Genomic DNA, 24,174 nt, shown 5'->3' with positions numbered 1-24,174 from the left:
AATATACCTGCTGCCAAATTAAGAGGTTATATTAAAAATATCTACATTGCAGTTTTTCCCAGTGGTATCGATGTCAAAATTGTGGCCAGTGAAAATGCTGAGTGGCTGGTTACTTTGTAAAACCACTAGACACAGTAGCTGGAGAGCAAAAAAGTTAATGTCAAGCCCTGCACAAACACACATACTGGCTTTCAGTTCCCAGAAAGGTGGAGGACAGTGGGGTCAGTGGGGGTCTGTGGGTGATGTGGGGTGATGGATAGCAGGGGGTGAAAGGTGGAAATGGAGTCGGGGTGGAATGATTACGCTGGTGTCCGTGTGGATGCACAACATAACAACAAAAGCGATTTCTCCATGGCAGATTTCACCTTGCTTCCTCCTGCCAGGATGATGCATGATTTATTGATGCATATTATTTTCCTTCAGATTCAGATCCTGTATGGCCGTATGGCCAATTAAACACCCTCCCACCCCTCAACTCTCCAAACAAGAAACAAATGGTGGTGTTTTCAGCTGTATAATGGTGAAGCAAGCAAACATGTGATTGTCATCCTGCATTTCAGCTCAATAAATTATTAACACACACATTATTCAACAGCCACATCCTTTAGAGTCTTATGACTTATTCAGATTTGTTTGGAAATGAATAAAAGCATCAAAAAGTACAAAATAAACACCAATACACGCAAAAGTAAATGCAAAAATTGCCTGTGCAGTTTGTGCTATGAATAATTTATCTTGCGGCTCAGCTTTTGTGAACAATCTGACTTCATTTGCAGCATTTTCAGTTTTGTGAGTGACGTGAATATATGAAATAATAAAGGTGCTTTTGATCAGTCTTCTTACCCAATGATCTGCTTTCTTCATATCGACATCCTCCACAATAGCCAATAACAGAACATTAGCAACTAGATTATTATGACTAGTGCAAACTTTAATAATTGATGTTTAAAATTCAGCCACACATATGAGATACTGAGTGATGCACAATAATATTGACTCTTCCCTCATTTGCAGTAATGGAAGTCTACGGGGCAATTGCATACCACGGGAATAAGAATTAAAATTAATGAGAGAGAAAAAAAAAAAGTTTCATTTATTCTCAGGAATTTTAAGATAAATCAGATATGATTAGATAAATATTTGATACTTCAATTAAATATAAATAAGAAAGTCAATAATGTTCAAAGGCTTTGAAAGAGCAACCTTTAAACAGTAACATTTCAATGACAAATTGGATATAAAACATCAAGATATCAAAGAAAAAGAGAGGAAATGTATTAACACATTAAGTGTGGACTTTCAGGAGAACGGATTCAATTACACTTTATCCACTTCAGACACTCTACTAACTATAAGTAACTTTGCAACTATGTCAACTAACTCTCATTAGAGTATTAGTAGACTGTTAGGTTTGGGTTCGGGTTTGTAGACAAAGTTGTAAAGTTACTTATAGTATAAATAAAGTGTTAGCAGATGTTAAGCAGACAGTTTACTAATACTCTAATGAGAGTTAGTTGACATGTAGTGATGGTGTAGACGTGATTCTTTAGCAGTTCAAACTACAGTAAAGTGAAATTGAGCAGCAGAAAGCAGAGGTGGAAGAATATTCATGTAAAATGTGCAGGAAAAAAAAGGAAAACGAGAAGCAGAAATATTATAGGAATCATTTTATTTAAACATTAATTTATTTGTGCCTTTGTGTATGTGTATGTGATCTATATTGGAGCATACACTGACAAAATAAAGATGCATTAAACAAATATGCATAAACTCCATAAATAAACCATGGGCAATTCTCCAAAATATGTTGTAGTTTCCCTGCAATACTTGTCGTATTTGCTAAAATGATACACCATTCTGAACCTGTGAACTTTTATTAACAGTGTAAATGATTTTAACCAGACGCAAATAAATCTGTTTTTGTGTTCTGGTGTTGGAGGGAGAAACCGCAGAAAATCTACATCACGTTACGTTAGAAAAGCATTTTATCTAAAGCAATAAGATTGTTGGTCAGACTGTTGGCTCTTTCCTAATCTTACAAAATAGAGGCAATTATAAAATGCAAATTTCTGGGGGAATGTGCTGCTGAGGAGGAAGAGGCATTTCCATATGATGTTTTTTTCTTCTTCTGCAGAATAGTGTAAAAAAAAAACTGAACAGAAGACAGAAGCTCAAGTCTTCTACAAAAATACTTTAATTGCCTCTCTATCATTTTCAGTTGCAAGATATGATACCTGATTTACATGCTCTCAAGCGTGTGTTTGCATAAAAAAAAAAAGCATTACTAAATTGAATTAAAATACTGACAAAATCATCATCCATCAGTCTCGGTTTTGATACACTCTCTCGACACCATGTGCTCCATGAAGCCTATGGTTATTTATGCATTTGGTAACACTTTACAATAAGGTTGTTTTAGAGAACCTTGGTTAATGCATTAACTAACATTAACAATGAGCAATAGCTACATTTGTTACAGTATTTATTTATCTTTGTTAGCATTAGGTAATGGAAACACTGTACAATGTTATGTACAATGTTTATGTTAGCTCAGGTCCATTAAATAAGATTAATACCTTTTTTTTTATTATTTTAATAAAGTATTATTCAATGTTGAAATAAACATTAACTAAGATTGATAAATGTTTAATTCGTGTTAACTAATGTTGTTAACTCATATTATCAAATGGAATCTTATTGTAAAGTGTTACATACAATAAATTTGAGCCAATGATTAATCTAAAAACTGTTTTCAACCATTACAGGTTCAGGGACCTTTTAACCCAGACTCGCAGCAAACCCAGGAACCCGATATGAACAAACTACATGTTCTGAGTAACACTTCATAATAACTCTCTTTAAGAACATTAACTAACATTATTTAGACCAGTGTTTCTCAACCAGTGGGTCACAAGACCGTTTTGAGTGGGTCACGGAGTGTGACAATAACAAAAAAAACAAATTCTAAATGTTTTACTGATGTGAGAGTTTTATTTTGAAGGACATGTGTGAAAGCTGTTGACTCTTCTGTCAGACGCAGTTTATGTAAAGTGTGCCTGAGAAAAACACCTTGTTCTGATTCAGTATCTGTGGTCAGATAAGATATTGTCAGGATATTTGTCACTGTCATTATTCTATATGTTATGAAAAAAGATGTCTCTCACCTCAGAAAAACAAAGTTGTAGTTATGTCGTCAATTTGTCAGTCAAGAAATGACCAAAAATTACCAATGAATTAGGCAACTAGTATGTTGTGTGATAGCTGGGAAGAATTTGCATGCAGGTTCATTCTGTTCATCAGGATCAGTGTCTATGTAATATTGTGTATTTACCATGGTAACTGTAGTTTCCAAAATACCACTTTAGGTAACACTTTATTTTAAGGTGACAGTCACACGTTATTACATGTACTTACTATAGTAATATTAGTAAATTATGCATAATTCCAAGTAACTAACCCTAAACCTAACCATTTGTAAATACATATAGTTAATTAATATTACTTAGTACTTTATTGAGTAATTAATGTAACTACATCACCTTAAAATAAAGTTTAACCCCATTTTATTTTCACTTTGTGTTATTGTGTGTGACTAGTGGCTCATACAGACATACTAACTTTATAGGGTCCCACTTTATATTAAGTGGCCTTAACTACTATGTACTTACATTTAAATTAATCATTTGATACAATGCATTTATTGTGTACATACATGTTTTTACATTGTACTTATATTTGAAAAACACCTGCATGTAATTACATCTGTAATTAATTTCTGTAATTACATTTATAATTACCACTGTTGACCTTCCCTTACACCTTACCCCTACCCTTAAACCTACCCATACCACCAAACCTGTCCCTAACCTTACCCGTATCCCAATTCAATAGCAGAAAAAGTGTTTTGCAATTCAATATGAACCCATTGTACTTATTTTTTGATGTAAGTACATAGTAGTTAAGGACACTTAATATAAAGTGGGACCCTTTATTGTATTAACACTAGTTTGGGACTGCTAATTAATAACCTTACATTATACCGTTTATTCACCAGTGTTAATACAATTTATTTGTATGTTAAGTGAAGTGGGACTTTGTGTGTGTCAACCATTTTTGAGAAATACAATTCCTAAAAATGTGGGTCGTGGCTTAATGGCCATGGGAAAATGTGGCTCTCATGGCCAAACCAGTTGAGAACCACTGATTTAAACAATATATAACAAAGAAAAGTCATGAACTATAGGTCTTTTTCTTTCTGTATGTCTCCACAGACACAAGCCTGTCAAACTCTGTATGATTGGCCAGTCGGCTTATCATGTCAATGTAATCATTAAACAAGGATCAGGCAGCAAAATAACGCCTTGCCAGAATATTTGTGAATGTCAATACGATGGCTTACAGCAAACAAACAAAAGCATTTAGAGAGGTCGATACAATGAATCCGAGATGAGTATAAAAGACACTTCCTCCTCTATGAGTGAATAAACGGAGCTGTGCTTTTTGAGAAAACTATCAAAACTGTAGCTGGCAGGTTGATGCTGACATTGTAGTTGAACAAAATCTTAAGATAGCATTAGATTATCCATATTTAGGGTGTAAATTTTGAATGCTTCAAACAAATGAACCACCATCTCAGTGTGCATTGTGCAGTTTGATCGGCATGTGCAATGAGAACACACAGCGTGGCAGGTTCATTTTGTTTTGCCATTCGCAAATTATAAATATTTTTGTCCCTTAGGGACTCCCATACTAAAGTAATGATAATATGCAAATAGGAAGAGATTAGATGATTATACTATGTCCGACCCAACCTCATTGGAAAAGCGTGCCTGTGGTGAGATTTCTGCAAAGTTATATTACATTGCATCTTGCACGTTTCGCGACACAAAGCTGCAAAACCACCACCTTCACACCTCCTCCTTTGTTATTTTGCAGATTTGGCCACTGTACAGAGAGTAAATTACAATTATTTTGCTAGTCCTGAAATGGGAAATGTAACATTAACCTGTTACCCGCTGACAACTTTCTGTGTTTTATTATTATATTTACATCCCTTTGGGCTTTTAGTCCAAAAGTGTGCTCATTCTGATAAAACCCCATGGATTATCATATGTTTACTTCAAATATCTTTAGAGAGCAGTATTTGTTTTTTCAGTTTTTTTTTTTTTTTTTTTTTTTTACCTTTTTTACCCAAAATAGGCTAATGTGAGCATAATCTGGAATGCTAAACTCTCACATGTAATTTGTTTCATTCATACTCAACGTTGGAGGGCGCCCTCGCTCAGAAAGTCCACAAGAGAGACTCATAGGAGTAATAAAACTTATGACGTTCTAGGAAATCCCTAAGACATGCAGCTACCGCTATAGCTGAATAAAATGCATACAAAGTCATTTTGATTGATTAAACATGAAGGCCCGGTTTCACAGACAGGGTTTAGCCTAAGCCAAGATTAGGTTGAATTAGGGCATTCAAGTATTTTTTTTTTAAATAAAAAACATCAATGGTGTGCTTCTTGGGACAAAACAATGGCCCTGACATATTTTAAGATATGTCAGTGCAAGTTGCTTTCAGTTAAAACAGCTCAAACATGCACATTTTTCAACACACCATTGCAACAATATATAATTTATCTGTGTTCTTTAAGACATCACAGGTATTTTCCTAAGGATAATGTATATTTATAATGCAATGCTAATCAGCATAGCCTTAATCACCATATAGAATACTATAAAATAACATAATTTCTGCCTAATTCTGTGATAAGAAGTCACATCAGTTCACAGAAGGAAGATATTTTAAATTGGTTGCAATTAAGTGTAATTGTTCCTTTTGTATGCAATGGTATGATTCTTCAAAGAAAAAAAAAAAAAGAAAAGAAAATCACAAAATAAATAAAGTAAAGATGAACTTGACTGTTTGACATAAAACATTTATTTTTTTCAAGATTTCTATAGATATCGCGACATCGTTATTGTGAATTCTTTTGGCTACAATAATCATGTGGTGGAAAATCTGATTTCGTGATAGCCCTAGTTTGAAGTTTTGCAAAGATGTAGATAAAGGCATGTGTTTCCAATGAGATTGCTGGTGATCACTGGTGATTGCAGAATAATGACTATTCTAGCTACTGTAAAATAAACATGAAAAATTAAATGCCTTCTTTCAGTTACATAAAAAATAAAATAAAATAAAGCTTTGTGTTGAAAGTGGAGAAATGATGAACAAATATATTATAAATGATTAATACAATTCTGTCCCACTTTATGTTTGGTGTCTTTAACTGCTGTGTACTTGCATTTAAATTAATCATTTGATACAATGCACTTATTGTGTACATCTTCTTTTTTTTTAAAGAAGACTTGAGAGAGAAAATGCCCTTAAAGATCAGACCGCATGGATTATACAGTAACTACATCCTCAAATGAAATCTCCTGCAAAGTTAATAACAGTAATAGAAAATGAAAATGACAGAATCATTACCAACCAACAAACAAACAAACCTGCACTACAGTCCAGTGAGTGAAATCACAGCTCGTGCAGAATTTCATTTGCCAATAAATTCCCTAAGAGCCGATATGTGCTTAAACATCATATTTGTGATGGGAGAAGAAAAAAGAGTGAGAGAACTGGAGTCCATTCATTTCCAAGCAGTTTTGTTCTACCTCATTATGGACTGTACACTTCAAGCATTTACTGGTTCAGTAGATCAAGTATTGGAGTGAAGTGGATAAGGGGAAAGAACAACACATCTGTTGAGGCGAGATGACACAATGGCGGCCATTTGAACAAGTAAAGCCCAAGCCCTTCTGTCTTCAGAGACTTACATCAAGAAGGACTGTTTGCTCTCCAGAAACAGGCTCTGTCTGTAAAATATTACCAGTGAAATATACCTCATGCTTTGCTCTCAATACCACAACATTAAAGCTAATTTCAGACAGAATTAATATTGTTTGCATTGATCTGTAACAGACCCTTTCATAGTCAGAGGCATCAGCTGAACTCATCTGACTGGCTGGCTTATAATACCCACAATACCTTTGCTGATGAAACACAAAATTGCAAACCCATTTCTTGTGATTTGTTTTCTCTAGAAAGACGTGCATAATATCCCTAGACTCTTTTAACAGATTACAAATGTTCACTGCAGTCCAGAAATGTGAAAGTGTTGCTTTACCTTTTCCAGCTGTGCATTTTGTTTGGACTTATAGAGAAACTCCCCAACTGCCACAAATACAGAGAGGACGAGTCCCGCAGCCAACACTATGAAAATGCCACCGATGTTCTGGACGCCCAGCGCACTGGCCTCTTTGTTCTCCTCCTCGGGACAGCCGTTTCCTCGCCACCACTTCTCCTTCATCATGTGCAGCTTCCCTTCTTCCTGTAGCTGCAGGATTGCGATGGTGATCTTATCTCGGTACGGAGACCCTGAAGGGTCAGAAAGAGGAAACTGATTAAATAAAGATGCTGAGAATTAGTTCTGCTTTGCACCTGCTTATTTATGGTGGTCAAATGGGTGAAATCTCACAAAATCATCGAGAACGTGTCATAATCAAAAGAAAGAAGAATCACACTTCATATTAGTTGGCCCTAACTACTACATACTAACAATAAATACTTACAAACATAATGCATTCAGTGTGTAACTACACATTGTTCTGGATTTAGTTTGGTTTAGGAGTTAGAATTAAGATCATAGGGGTTAGAGTTAGGTTTTGGGGTAAGCGCTGGGTTATTGTTAGAGGTAAAGTTAACAGACTAACTACAAATGTTAATTAAATGTACATACATTAAATATTATTACAATTCACCAACATGTATGTATATCCCTTTCACACATAGATGTCACTACAGTAGACAGCTATTCAAAAAGCCTTTTTATGCATATGCATGGGTTTTGATGGCATAGTTGCACATCAACCACTACATTGGACACTAGTGCATCATCCTATAGACCTTATGCAACCTTTTCAGCGCTGCACTCATTGTCTTTTGACTTCCAGTTTGTTTTGATTTCCACAACGATCTTACGTATTTATGATTGAACTGCTCGTTTTAAAATCTTCCCGGTCTACTGACATTTGTTAAGACATCTGCTTTAAACATTACAATGCTCATGATAACTTTCATTAACTCTACAATAAGTAAATCCACTTAACTAGCTAATTATTCTTTGACAGTGATGCCATAGAAATATACAGAGCTACCACAAAATGGAAGTTCAAAGACATGGCGGCGCGCTTGTTTCTCTGGGACATAAGGTCTATACACTGCCACCAAGTGCAAAGCCATTGTATGTGGGATTTATTTTCTCCAAACCAAGATGGCCAATAGCCAGTCAGAAATGCCAAGCTGCTCCAGAATATCCATCCATCTACTCCTGTGATCCTAGGAGACTCTTGCAGGTTAAAAAAAAAATAAAATAATAAAAATGTTGCACCATCAAGTAACATCTAAGGAGTCATATCATTGTTGTTCTTGAAAATACTTCAGCTGCCATAACTTTTTTGGCTGTAAATAAATTAATTTATGTTGTTAGAACGTAATTTGCCATTACATCAAAAAGGAATTTGCTAATGCAATGTGTATTAATTGCAATGTGTTACTTTACTTGTTACATCAAAAAAAATAATCAGATTACATAATGCACGTTACTTGTAATCTGATTACTTAATGCATGTTACTTGTAATGTGTTACTTTATTCATTACATCAAAAGTAATCTGATTACATAATGCGTTACTTTTAATGCTTTACTCAGTACATCAAAAAAGTAATCTGATTATGTAATGAACGTTACTTGTAATCTGATTCCATAATGCACGTTGCTTGTAATCTTATTACATAAAATGCACGTTACTTGTAATTTGATTACATAATGCACGTTACTTGTAATTTGATTACGTTATGCATGTTACTTGTAATGTGTTACTTTACTAGTTACATCAAAAGTAATCTGATTACATAATGCGTTACTTGTAATGCTTTACTCAGTACATCAAAAAGTAATCTGATTATGTAATGAACGTTACTTGTAATCTAATTCCATAATGCACATTACTTGTAATCTGATTACTTAATGCATGTTACTTGTAATGTGTTACTTATTAGATCAAAAGTTATCTGATTACATAATACACGTTACTTGTAATGTGTTACTTTACTCATTACATTAAAAGTAATCTGATTACATAATGCGTTACTTGTAATGCGTTACTCAGTACATCAAAAAAGTAATCTGATTATGTAATGAACGTTACTTGTAATCTGATTCCATAATGCACGTTGCTTGTAATCTTATTACATAAAATGCACGTTACTTGTAATTTGATTACGCAATGCATGTTACTTGTAATGTGTTACTTTACTAGTTACATCAAAAGTTATCTGATTACATAATACATGTTACTTGTAATGTGTTACTTTACTTGTTACATCAAAAGTAATCTGATTACATAATGCGTTACTTGTAATGCTTTACTCAGTACATCAAAAAAGTAATCTGATTACGTAATGCACGTTACTTGTAATATGATTACATAATGCATGTTACTTGTAATGTGTTACTTGTTCGATCAAAAATAATCAGATTACATAATACGTTACTTGTAATGTGTTACTTTACTCGTTACATAAAAAGTAATCTGATTACATAATGCGTTACTTGCAATGCTTTACTCAGTACATCAAAAAAGTAATCTGATTATGTAATGAACGTTACTTGTAATCTGATTCCATAATGCACATTACTTGTAATCTGATTACGTAATGCACGTTACTTGTAATATGATTATATAATGCATGTTACTTGTAATGTGTTACTTGTTTGATCAAAAATAATCAGATTACATATTGCACAGAATTTGTAATCTGATTACGTAATGCATGTTACTTGTAATCTGATTATGTAATGCACGTTAGATGGGTCGTAGGAGAAGTCACACTGCAGGACTGTGCGTCAAATCTTCTCACACTGCCAGAATTTCGTCAGAGGAAAAATTTGATTGCAATGGTTATTAATTGGCTGTCGGTGAACATGTCAAACTAGCAATCAAAGACTACAGATTTTTTCTTAAGATTATATGAATCTTTTAGGATTCTCAAAATTTGTCTTAGACTACGAAATCGTGGCCAAAATCGCACAGTGTGCACCCTCCTTTACTTGTAATCTGATTACATAATGCACGGTACTTGTAATCTGATTACGTAATGCATGTTACTTGTAATCTGATTACGTAATGCACGTTATTTATAATCTGATTACGTAATGCACGTTACTTATTATCTGATTACGTAATGCACGTTGTCATCTGATTACAGAATTATATAATGCATGTTACGTTAATGCTTTACTCATTACTCATTTTTCCACAGTCTAAAAACATCAATAGATCAATGTAGATTTCAGTCTGAGGTTTACTCAGAGAGGAGAGCAACAGTAGAAATTTGTCCATTTTGAACATAATCAGAATTATTAGCTAATAACCAACAACCTCAATTGTGTTTGCAATAATTCAAACTGTATTAATTTTTGTATGTATTTTATAGTTTTCATATGATTTTATATCATTTTATTCATTGGTTGTTAAATACACACAGTATTACTGTTTTATGTTTAATACAGTATCTCTTCAGTTAAAACCAAAAACACAAACCATCCACTTAAGTGGACATCTGAAAATCTTTTTGAAAAATGTGTGTAAAAAAATCATGTTCAAATCTTGTTTTTCATGCCCTAAGAGCAATAAAAACACATAGGGGAAAAATCCTGACTGAGGTTGTCATAATTCATGCATGAAAGGGATATAATAAGTATATTGCATCAAATGGTTAAGTAGTTTTATTTTTATGTATTCCAGAATTTTTGATCATATTCAAGGCACCCAGAATATTGTGCTGTATGAATATGTAAACAGTGAATTTATCAAAAGGACAGAGCCTCTGCTTCATGAACAAACAAACAAACCAATTTTATTCTAGCTTCATTCTTTCTTGTTTACTCAACACTTTATTGCGGGTAAATTTCATAACAAACAACATTTCGAACAAAAAGCTGAGAAATGTTTTTTTTTTTTTTTTTCAAAGACTTTGTCCGTATTCAGAACGATGATCAAAACACATATGGAATAGATTGAGTCCATCAACACCCCCAAAGCTTCTCAGTCGTTTCCTCTTTGTGGATTCGACATTTCATGGAGCCTTTTCACATTTCCGGGGTTCTCAGAATCGGAAGTCGTCAATAGATGGGTAAACTTCTAAACCTCTGACAAGGTAATATAACACTATATAAAGCGTTATAAGTATGCATTACATTTTGAAAAAATGAAAATAGGACAAACTTTACCAGATTTGCGATGTTGATAACAACATGCATCCTCACAGTCTGTGAAAAGGGTCAACTCCGTAACGTTGGGCAGTTTTAATTTATATGCTGTTGAACATTTGATGATCACATTAGCTTACTTGTGCATAAGCAACTTTTATCCATTCCTTCTGGTTCAGGCAGATATTCTTTTTAGCTTGTTTTTGGATCCAGAGATGCTGTACTCTTTCAGAATATGTGTAACAGTGCCCCTAATTTCTAACAGTGATCCACGGATTTCTGGAAAAAGTCGTCAATGGAGGGGAAGCGTTGTGTCATAAATGATGGAAAAACTCATCAACAGAGGGGAAAGAGTTAAGGCCATCTAATATAAAGTGTGACCAAAAGTTGTTTGTTTATTTTGCAAAGACTACTTTGCTGAGAAATAAGATCATTAAACATTTTTTTCCCCTCCCAAAGAATCAGTTGTTCTTTTCAAAAACAAACTGAAAGACTTTGATGAAAATCACTGCCTCAATGATCCGGTAACAGGGGTTCTCTAGTTAACAGCTCACTGGAGGGGAAGATTATAAGTGAATCACAAATTAAATTTCAGTCTGTTGTTGAAATGCATGGCTTCAGAAGACCTTGAATACAGCGTACCAGCAGTGTGGCCTACTTCATTTAGAGCTTAACATTCATGGTGAATGTAAACTACTACAAAAAAAAAAAAAAAAAAAAAAAAAAAAAACTTGCATAAAAGACTCAATTTCAGCAATGTTATGCAAAAAAAAAGAAATAATGAAATATCATTGAAATTAATATTGTATAAAGTATACCTCATGCTGTATTGAGAAATACATAGCAATACACATTCAGACAAGCTGATGCATAAATATTTCTCATTCATTGCTACTAGACTTTGAGAAAAGCTGAGATGTTGAAAAGGAAACATGAAGTTTGTCACTTCAGTGGTGCAAGATAATGTTTCTCACAGTCATACGAGCAGTACAAAGGTGAGAAATACAGACGCTAATGCAGTGCGAGCTATAAAACCCTAATGCTGTTTGTTGAAACACAGCTCCCAGGGTGCCATTGATAACACACCAATAAAACCCAATTACATTCGAGGGACTGGCATTTCCCACTTTTATCTATTTATTTTCTGTCTAATTAAAACTAGTTGCTATTCCTAATTTGATGTAATGTTTCCTTCCGGGCCTCCTTGTGGGCTTCAATAACTCTCCCTGATTCCTATCAGCCATTTCACCTCCGTCGCAAAAAGAGGTAAACAGGTCGCATTCCCTTCGTTCAGCACAGATCAAAACCTCATTTCTCATTTCATCTGAAATATGAGGTAGAACAAGAGCACTTACGAATCACGCTGAACCTTTCATGTTGTAATAGTGGTACTGCTGTAGTTAACTCTCTATAATAAGGACTGTATTATTGCCTGGATAATTGAGAACTCAACTGTTCTTTTGCTCAAATGCACCACACAAGTATGTGAAGCACAAAGTGCGCTTTATTTGCTGATATCAAACTCCTATTTCTTTCATGCTCACTGTTAGCACTTAGAGAGGGAATTGTATGCTAGTAGTGCAGTCATTTGGATGGTTTTGGTGACTATCATTTTTACATACAGTATATTACAATACATGCATTGTATATCCATGGACTAGATCCAATTTGCTCCATCAATTTTTTTTTTCCAGCATTTGCATCTTTTTCCCATTACATGAAATACTTTTAAAAAAGCGTAACACTTTATTTTAAGGTCTTTTAACTACACTGTAAACCCTAACTCTCAAAATACTTAATTGGTTTGAGTAGGACAAACTTGAATTGAATAAAGTAGTTCAGTTTAATTAACTGTTTTGAGCAGTTTGAACTTTCTTTTTCTTTTGAGTTCACAGCACTGACATATTTCAAGTAAACGGAACTATTTCATCATTTTGAGTTGTATGAACTCATTTCTTTTAATTTAGACTAACTTAAGTTTAACTGAAACTGGGCTGGGATTTCTATTTCCCAGCATGCTTTGCCCATGGCACTCGAAAGGATAATAAGAGTAAATGCTACAATTAAGTGTTATATAATGTTTTTTTTTTTTCTTTTTTTGTCCAAGATTAATGGCAAGGGAGATTTAGTAGTGATTAATGTTTTGTTATACTATTTTAAAAGAGTTTCTGTTAATGTGGGTTTTTGGACAGTTTCGGTGAGCAGGAGAAGAGATAACCGCTCTATCGACTTTGTACTCTTTCCCTTTTATTTTCCTTTTTCTATTTGTGACCTAAGTTGAATGTTTATTTTGTATCCTTTTTTTGCTCACTCATCACCATGTATGCGGACGAGTGTGATGATGTCTAAGTCATTTTATTAAACCCGGGGAAAATACACCAGCTCTTGCCTCACGTGCATCATTTCCTCGAGCTCTACACATTCTCGACACATTTGTTTTTCTGGGCAACAAAATTTCAACTCTGCGTTACAGTAGGTTGCATGTATTAAGTTGCTGTACTCATTCAGTAAGTGTTATGCCATGCTATTATTAACATGTTAGCAAATTAGCAAGTTTTTTTTTTTTTTTTTTATTTTTTTTTATTATTAGGGTTTACAGTGAAGTAAATAACTCATTTGATTTGCAAGAACTCAAAATGAAAGTTAATTAACAAAAGGTTTTGTGTTAATTGCTATTAAACGTATGAGTTAGCTTACTCAGTACTTGAAGTTAAGAGTAATTAACATGCATGAGTACTACAAACTCAAAACTTAATAGTTATGCTTACTTAAAATTGCGAACATCATATATATCACATCACATATATATATATATATATATATATATATATATATATATATATATATATATATATATATATATATATATATGCTGATTGTGTTTTTAATATGATTTGGGTGTGAAACATGACTAGAATATGTTCTTGACCATGTAGCACAATGTTTTGTTTTAGATAATTTACTATTATTGTATTTTAGTATGATTTCCATGTGTCATACTTGCATTTTTGTGTGTGTGTGCGTGCATACATGTGTGTGTTTATTTATATAAGATGCTTTTTTTTGTTTTTAGGGTGACTTTTTAACATTCTGCCAGGGGTCTACAGATGAAAGATAAGCCTTTTTGGCTAATTCTGGCACATTTACAGCCATATTTATTAATGTGCATTGCCCCTGTAACAAATAAATTAAACTTAAAAATAAAAAAATAATAAAAAAGACCGCTTTCTTGAGATTCACCTAATTGATATGCAGTACTCTTTCACTGAAACAAAAGGGTGGAATGATATAATAAAAAGCCTGAATACAGACATATCAAAATCCTTATTTTGCAACATTAGAGACAAGTAACACAATGCATCCTTGATACACCGTACTGCACAGAACAGCAAGGTTCTTCAAATACACGCCAACATATGGCAAATGGATGAGGTACCTTTAGTAAGTAAGAACAGAAGATAGCTTAAATAAATGCATCGGATACTAGTAGCTCCTCTTGCACAAGTAAACTCCTGACAGATGTTTGATGACATGGCATTGTACATGACTCTTCTTAATGATGCCTCCAGGGACAAGGCCGTCCACAGGCTGAAAGCTGACTGGGGGGCTTTCTATTTCTACAATCCTCAAGAGGTAAGTGGCACTGCCCCGAAACACTGATATAAACCGCAAGTGCTACTCACATTTAGCAAGACAATGAAGTCACAAGTGAAAAAAAGGAGCTCGAGGCAAAGTGTTTCGATTATAATATACTTTTAGTCACTACTATCTCAGATTACATTGCAAAGTCATTTAAGTTATGCTATTTGCATGCTAACTTCTAGAAAACAATTTGGTTTCTGTAGTGCATTCACTGGCTGAATCAATGGTGTGAGATTGTGGCAGGAAGACTTGTTTTGAACAATAGAGGATGGGAGGTAGCATCTGGGAAACCGATTTGGAAAAAGTCATTACTTGTGGTTTCACTGCCCTCGTGAAAATTAAGTGCACTCACTTGTAGTGAACATACACCTGCAGTGTAGTTCAAATCTTAAAATTATAGTAACTGTATTTGCAGATTATATAATATTAATGAAATAAAATAAAAGGCCACTCTGTTTAACACACTTATATACACTTTGTGCATTTTGTAATTGTCGAATTAAAAGTTTTACTTTAAAGCAGATTTCAACAATATGATTGCATGTGGTAAAGTATAATTTGAGATTATAAACTGTAATGTGTACACTAAATACAATGCAATATCGTCATTACAAATGTGTAACTGCAAATATATTTAAATTCATGACATATGAGTTTCAATAGAAATTACATTAAAGTATATTTTAGTTAACCATAAATGTTTGTCAGTACATTCAGCAGTACACTTTAACCGTATTTCAAAGACAAAATGTACATATAAAAATGTACTGAAGTCCTAGTAAATCAAAAAAGCACTCTGAAGTTCAACTAACTACATTTAACACATTTAAACTATTAAACTTTTTTCATTTAATCGGAATTAACATGTAATTAAGAGTCTGAAAACATTACATTCAGTTTGCACTTAAATATATTCATTTAAAGGGGACCTATAATGGCCCTTTCACAAGATGTAATATAGTCTCCAGAATGTGTCTGTGAAGTTTCAGCTCAAAATACCCCACAGATAATTTATTATAGCTTGTCAAATTTGCTCCTATTTGGATGTGAGCAAAAACACACCGTTTTTGTGTGTGTCCCTTTAAATGCAAATGAGCTGCTGCTCCCGGCCCCCTTTCCAGAAGAGGGTGGAGCTTTAACAGCTCAACAACAACAAAGCTGGAGAATCTCACGCAGCCAAAATGAGGATTGTCAGTAACGGTGTTCAGCCTTACATTGTTCAAACCGGAGTCGACACTGATGGAGAGACTCAGGAAGAAGTTACAACTTTTAGAATGAAACTGGACGTTTCTGAATGGTTAGTGGATAAATTTATGTCATGTAAATTTATGTAAATTTATGTTATGACTGTGGAGTTGATTCAACTCATCCACTAGCATGTGCCGTCATGTTCATCTTTTGTGTTGAATTGACCCTCATTTGTGAAGCAGTCCGGTGTAAAATGGCGGCATGTCAACAACACTCTACTACAACAACTCTTCCTCTTCTCTAAAGCAGCCCAACATGGCCCCGCCCCCTTTGTTGTGTGTTCTCGGGGGCGGGGTTTATGTAAATTTTAGGGTTAGTGATGTCACCAACCTGAGAAGCTCATTGTAGTCCATAGCAGCTGTTTGTTGTAGTCCTTAAAAAGTGATTTCTTTAAAAGAAAATATCTCCCTTTGCATTGAACTTTGAGCGTCGTAACTTTGCAGATGTTGTTTATGATCAAACAGCAACATTACATACTAACTAAAGTTAAAAAAGAAGTGAAATCATAATCAACCACCCCTTTTAAGTATATTATTTCTGTAATAGGTACTGATATATACCCAAAAATAGGAAGAGCTGAATGTGAATTTGGATTTTAAGGGGCTCCTGCCTTCCTAAAACACCACTGGCACACTGTTTTGAGGTCTTCATGTTCACTTTAAAGCCACAATGGCTCATTATTCTGGACTCGAAACCCAATAACATTTCACTTGCTTTTTGCTTTCACCTGCCTCCGTACAGAATCAGATATTCAATTGTGCCAAGCATTAACATATTCTCGTTTAAACATCTAATTATCCAACAAACCAAAACGCAGATGGTCTGAACACTGACCCTGTCTGTTCCAGCTCAGGAACGCTTGCCAGAAGGACTCAGGCATCTCTCACCATTACAGTTTCAACATTAATGCATCCTGCCGACAGTGAGATATATGCTAAACGCACGTCTGTATGCACCCTGCCCATGTTAACTGATTCCAAAAGGGTAGGATTAGCAATGGAAATGGCCTGTGCTGAGCTGTCTGGGACTGGCACACAGGGGAGTGATGATGCTAAACATCCTTTTCCATGTGCCCTGCACTTGCTCCACACAATGCAATCCCATGACACACAACTGACAAGCAAAAAACACCCTGACTGGGTTGTCTGTTAGACAGCATACCTGACAGATTTTAACCTGCTGAGTGACAAAGCATTAACGTCTGTGAGACGCGGCACTTGATAGCTGGCTTTCGCTGTCCATGTGGAAAAGCCTAGATAGCATTTTAAACCAACACACAGACCCACAAACCACGAATGGATTAAGATATTCTGGACTGTTTGGACCCTGACACATGAGCAATTTATGATTGTACGGTTTATAGCGCAAAAGTGTCAGAACACCTGCATGAATATTCAGAATTCACCTGTTTACAGCCTCGATCTGCCAGTTTTATTACTGAAAGGCGTAATAGAGAGTAAGGACAGGAAGCAACAAGATAGAGAGGAGGAACAGGACTAGGAAATGAGGCTATCCAAATTCAAACTCATGAGCACCTTGCCTCACATGTGGCAGAGATTCGGTTTCAACATCTGCCCCCTTTTCAAACAGCTACAAGGTAAATTATTTGGTACACTCAGTCTCTGATGGCATGGCACAGTCTGCTCAAGTCAAGCGAGTCATATTTATTTGCATAGCACTTCTTATCATATAAACAATGCATCAGGCTGACCGTCTCATGCACACTGCTCACAGAAAGATTGGCTGGCTTCTTTAAAACCTCTGGGAGTCGGGGTGCACCAGTTTACTCAGAAACAAAGTCTTGTGAAGGTTGTGTGGTGTTAAAGTTGGCATGAAATGAATATTCACCCTATCCATTTTCTAAAGGAGTTCCTTTTTACACCAAGTGGAAAGAGCCCACCTTGCTGGCTGTGGATATTTACACTAACTCCACCTGCTAATGTCTGATTGAGCAAGACAAACATGTACAAAATAGACCTATTTGTTAGCAGATTTTGGCACGACCGAACTGAGTTCGAACCTGCCTTTTGCCGAACTCATTCTTCTTCCTTTTCTTATCGCATATCATCTTAGAGAGATAAAAATTAAGACAATATTCAAAAAGTGAAAATAAAGTGCCCAATATAGTGGGAATAAAGTGTTTAATGGGTATTTAATAAGCCTATAATTGAAATTGGATGTGGTATCCTCTTGGGCTGGGATAATACATCGATTCTCGCAGACTGTCCTCCAAAAAAAAAAAAAAAAAAACCTATAGGTCGTTTTTTCAAGCACCTTATTATGACCAATATTTACGTTTTAAAGTCATGCGCCCTCTAGCTGGCATACACATAATGTGTTGTGTTACATCTGTCGTCATGAAACTGTCTTTATAATCAAATGCATGTTCATTTAAAGGTGCCCTAGAATTAAATATTGAATTTATATTGGCATAGTTGAATAACAAGAGTTCAGTACATGGAAAAGACATACACTGAGTTTCAAACTCATTAATCATTAATATGTACGCCCCCAATATTTGCATATGCCAGCTCATGTTCAAGGCATTAGTCAAGGGCAGCCAGTATTGAAGTCTGGATCTGTGCACAGCTGAATCATCAGACTAGGTAAGCAAGCAAGAACAACAGCGAAAAATGGCAGATGGAGCAATAATAACTGACATGATCCATGATATTTTTTGTGAATTGTCTTTCTAAATGTTTCATTAGCATGTTGCTAATGTACTGTTAAATGTAGTTAAAGTTACCATTGTTTCTTACTGTATTCACAGAGACAAGAGCCGTCGTTATTTTCATTTTTAAACACTTGTAGTCTGTATAATTCATAAACACAACTTCATTCTTTATAAATCTCTCCAACAGTGTGTGATGTTAGCTTTAGCCATGCAGCATAGCCTTAAACTCATTCAGAATCAAATGTAAACATCCAAATAAATACTATACTCACATGATCCGACGTATGCATGCAGCATGTATGACGAACATCTTGTAAAGATCCATTTTGAGGGTTATATTAGCTGTGTGAACTGTGTTTATGCTGTACAAGGCAAGCGCGAGCTTGAGGGAGGGGGAGCACGAGAATTAAAGGGGCCGCAACCTATATATCGGTGCATAGTTAATGATGCCCCAAAATAGGCAGTTAAAAAATGAATTAAAAAAAAAAAATCTATGGGGTATTTTGAGCTGAAACTTCACAGACACATTCAGGGGACACCTTAGACTTATATTACATCTTTTAAAAAGAAGTTCTAGGGCACCTTTAAATGCAATGTGTGGACTTTTTACACCATTTGTCATATTTCCATTTAGCAAAACTTTAACGACTACACCCACCCCACTCCTAAACCTGCCCTTAGAGATTAACAGTGCACTTTAGAGAACATCACCTCTCTTAACGACTAGCGACCAGTGGCCCTCACTCCACTAGTGATGAAATGTTTTGAGAGACTTCTACTTTCGCACATTAAAGACTCCATACCAGCCTCACTTGATCCATATCAATTTGCATATAGACCGAACTGAAGACGCGATTGCGCTGGCCCTCCAGACTGCTCTGAATCATCTGGAGAGACCCAATACGTATGTCAGGATGCTGTTTATGGACGATAGTTCTGCTTTTAATACTGTTATTCCTTGCAAACTGACTAAAAAACTTCAGCTAGGCCTGAGCCCACTGCTCTGCAAAACTGGATTCAAGATTTTCTTACGGACCCAGGCAGTGAGACTGGGCCCTTATACATCCTCCACTATCACTCTGAGCACTGGCACACCGCAGGGGTGTGTGCTTAGCCCCATTCTGTACTCACTCTATACTATACTCTATTTACTATACTATAGTAAAGGTTGCAAATGATACAACTGTAGTGGAGTTGATCACAAATAATGGCGAATCAGCTCATAGAGCAGAGGTGCAGAAATTGGCGGATTGGTGTTTGGAGAATAATTTATTGTTGAACATTGGGAAGACAAAGGAGCTTGTTATTGATTTTAGGAGATCCCAGGACGGGGATTATGCTCCGGTCTTCATCAGTGGAGGGAGGGTGGAGAGGGTGCCCAGTATCCATTTCCTTGGAGCCCATATTACAGTGGACCTTACCTGGACCATAAATACCACCGCTCAAGTAAAAAAAAAAAAGCACAGCAACAGTTGTTTTTCTTGAGGACATTAGAAAAGGCTGGTCTACGACAAGAATTGCTGGTAACCTTTTACCACTGCTCCATAGAGAGCATCATTACATACTGCATCTCTACATGATATCATACCTGTACTGCAGCAGACAGAAGGGCACTTCAATGTGTCGTTTCCAGTGCACAAAGGATCACTGGGACTTGTTTACCAGCGCTGGAGGATATATACAGTACAAGATGTCTCAAAGGCAATAAGTATCTGTAAAGACTCCACACACCCAGGTCACCATTCCTTTGAACTGTTCCCATCAGATAGGCGTTATAAAGCCATTTACTCACGCACAAGCAGGTATAAAAACAGTTTTGTTTTTTTTTCCCAGAGCCGTGGCTACTCTAAATCAAATTTGACACTCACATTGTAAATAACCATTTGCACATGATAATGTGTACTGTTTACTTACATATATATTAGGACACATAAGAGTGAATGCAGTGATTATTGCCAAAGACTTTTTTAAATCTACTGCTGTGGTATTAATGCTTATGTAATTATACTCATGTTCATAATTGTAAAAGTATATTTTTGAATGTCATAATTATGAATATATGTGCAATATTGATGTTGTCTAAAGTATCTCTGCACTACCTCATTTTATGTGGCAGTACATTGTGGTTGCACTACTGTTTATACTGCTTAATTTATACTGTCTGTTGTTATTATTTTTACTAGTTATTTATTGCTATTGTTTTACACGTCTTTTAGAGTTGGTAGTTTAATTTCGTTGTTGTGTACTGCTGTATGCATACAATGACAATATAAAGATTCTTAATTAATTAATAACCCATGAATAATATCGAACCCATGATCGCATGATCACATGATTACATATTGTTGTAAATTGCAATGCTCTGCCATTTGAGCAACACAAAACCTGAAATATGACGCAGATAAAAGGGAACAATGCATTGAAATGAAAGTGTCCTGTTGTCAATAGGGGCGCAACTTTAGTAAACGCTCCTATGGGTCGTATTTCAGGGATGTGACAAATGACCTATATGGGCGTATTGGTTGGAGAACATGTTGGATTCTCGACTTGCGATAATGAATCTGAATCGATTCTGATATGTTCTCTTTTAAATTGATTCTGAGCTTAGTTTTAACAGCAGATGGCGCTCTAGTTTTTAACTGCTCACGAAGAAGAGCGCTGGAGAGTAATTGTGCATTCGGCTGAGTCATGTAAGTGGTTAAATACGCTTGCACCTAGGCTCGGATAGTGTTTATGACGCGAGATTAATGTAAACAGCCCACTGCGAACACCCTGAAATGACATGCAAAAATCATGACAGAAATCTCTCAGGTTTCATTAAGAATATCTTCATTTGTGTTTCGGAGATAAACAAAACTCTAATAGATTTTAAACGACAATTACGCGAGTAACTGATGACAGAATTTTTATTTTTGGATGAACTATCCCTTTAAGCCGCACAGAAAACAAAACTGACTTTAGATGATCAGTTCACTTGCCAGTCACACAGTCTATTCCTAAATGGGCAGTTCTTGGTAAGAATGTACTGCAAAATGAATCAGACTTTATACCAATGTTTAAAAAGTTCAATTATTCGGTAGAATGTGACCCAAGATCACTGATCCTGGCTGAGGATCAATAGTCAGCTCCCCTTTTAAGAAATGCAGCTGTCCTTCTTTTAATCAGTATATTTCTCACCATCTCGGTATTGACATTCCCTGCAATACTGGCTCAGTAATTTTCTCATTGGACATTTACTTCCTCCCGGTCTAATGACTTGATAACGGCACATGTAGTTTTTATCAATCGTAATGTAGAGAACTTCTCAGTTGTCCCTGGAATTTTTACTGATCAGTGTTTCCAGACTGTTGCTACTGCTACAAAAGACAACCGCACATGAAATGTGAACATTACAAAAGAGGGGAATATTATCAGTGGACATTGTAAATGCTGCTATTTTTCTTAGACAAGTATATATCATCTAAGTCATGGACTACATTTATGGTGCTTACATATTGATCTTTTTCCGATTTTTGTTTCTAAGCTTTGCAGTAAAAATCACTATCCAGTTTTGTTGTTTCAAACAAGCTTCAACATTCTGTCTAAGATCAAGAGCCAAAATAATACAGAGACAGTTCACGAGTGAGTACAAGATGACAAAATATACATTTTTGGGTCAACTCACCTAGTGGTACTCTTGTCATGTTGTGTTGTCAAATTACTTGTCTCTGGAAACTTTGTGTGTCGCTCCTGGTTAGGACATGGTGTAATCCTTCTCATTTCATTTAATCATCTTCCTGCACTTTTTATAACTGTTTCACTTAACCATCAGATTTATGGTATGCAAATTACAACAATAATATATTTTAACACTCCTGTTATAATAAAAATCTGGGTACTCAGGTTAAAATTGCATATTGCATATTTATTTAAACTCAGCAATTCTCCTCATTCAAAAAGTCTTCAGTTTCGAGTAAACTTCAAGTCTTACATTTCATAGATTCTCAAAAAAAAAAAAAAAAATTTTTCATTTCATTTCATTTTTTTGAAAATGAAAAACATTTTTTTGACTGTGGGCAAATTGGAAGGAAACCAATTGGGGTTCATTTGACCCCTAACACAATCAATGCATCCAAAATTTGTAAAGCCTTTCCAAAACACATCTATGTGTTGAAACTTTGCATGTGCATTCATGACCCTAAATGAGAAACAGTCACGCAATTTCATGAAGAAATAAATAATTTAACCAGTGTTTAAGGTAGTTTGCAAATTGAACCCAACGCAATAGGAGTTAAAGTATATTTTATGATATGTTCGTAAATAGATAATAATATGTATAACATCATTAATGTGATTGGATGTAAAACATCTTGTTTATATATATATATATATATATATATATATATATACTGTATATAACATATGATATAGTTAAGCAATATCACAAGACCAAGAGAGCTGTTTTCACGAATATGTGCACAATTGCAAATGTGATATTGATTTTATACAAACCTTCAATAAAGACTAACTGACTTACGTTTTAGACACAGTTTTAAACACATTTTTGCTTTATTTCAGCCAAGAAAATAGCTCTAAAAAATCCACAACAGAAGTTTTGTATGTTCCTGAGTAACACACAGCAGTGATTCATTACTGAATGAATCAGCTGCTTCAAAAGAATTGGTTGAAAAAATGATTCAGTGACTCTCTCATTAAGTGATTTGCTGCCACCTACTGACAGTTTTAGTTTTATATTTAAAAAATATCATTTTATTTGTCGATCATATTTCTATATTCAAAATATTGTTGCTACACTCTAAAAAATGCTGGGTTAAAAACAACCCAAGTTGGGTTGAAAATGGACAAACCCAGCGATTGGGTTGTTTTAACCCAGCGGTTGGGTTAAATGTTTGATCAACCTGCTGGGTAGTTTTATTTAAACCAACTATTGTTTAAAATGTTTTGCTATATGGCTGGATTAAAATGAACCCAAAATTGTTGGGAAATTAAAAACCAGATGCAATTAGAGGACAACAATAATAGACAAAAGGTGAATGTTTATTAATAAGCTTTAATATTTTATTAATATAAATTTAATAGTTTAATAGTTTATTAATATAAATGTATTAATAAGAAATTTAATAAATGTTTATTGTTTAATAATTATTCATTGAACATTAATAAATGTTCATTTCCAACATACTTTGGGTTAATTTTAATTAAGCAATACAGTAATTTTTAAACATTAGTTGAGTTAAATAAAACTACCCAGCAGGTTGGGCAAACATTTAACCCTACCGCTGGGTTAAAA

The 24,174-nt window shown here is 34.9% G+C and overlaps 1 protein-coding gene across 1 annotated transcript in view; it reads right to left on the bottom strand.

Moving 5' to 3' along the window:
* grik2 (glutamate receptor, ionotropic, kainate 2) overlaps positions 1-24,174 on the bottom strand; it is a 245,140-nt gene that overhangs the window by 2,599 nt on the left and 218,367 nt on the right. Inside the window, exon 16 of the mRNA XM_048152799.1 lies at positions 7,176-7,426. Within this exon, the coding sequence (XP_048008756.1) occupies positions 7,176-7,426 (251 nt within the window). The remainder of the gene's footprint in view (positions 1-7,175; positions 7,427-24,174) is intronic.

The sequence above is a fragment of the Megalobrama amblycephala genome, linkage group LG13 (genome assembly GCF_018812025.1).
Source record: "Megalobrama amblycephala isolate DHTTF-2021 linkage group LG13, ASM1881202v1, whole genome shotgun sequence".
NCBI classification, from domain to species: Eukaryota; Metazoa; Chordata; class Actinopteri; order Cypriniformes; family Xenocyprididae; genus Megalobrama; species Megalobrama amblycephala.
Note: the sequence above shows the minus strand (reverse complement) of the source record. Positions and strands in the feature narration are given on the sequence as shown.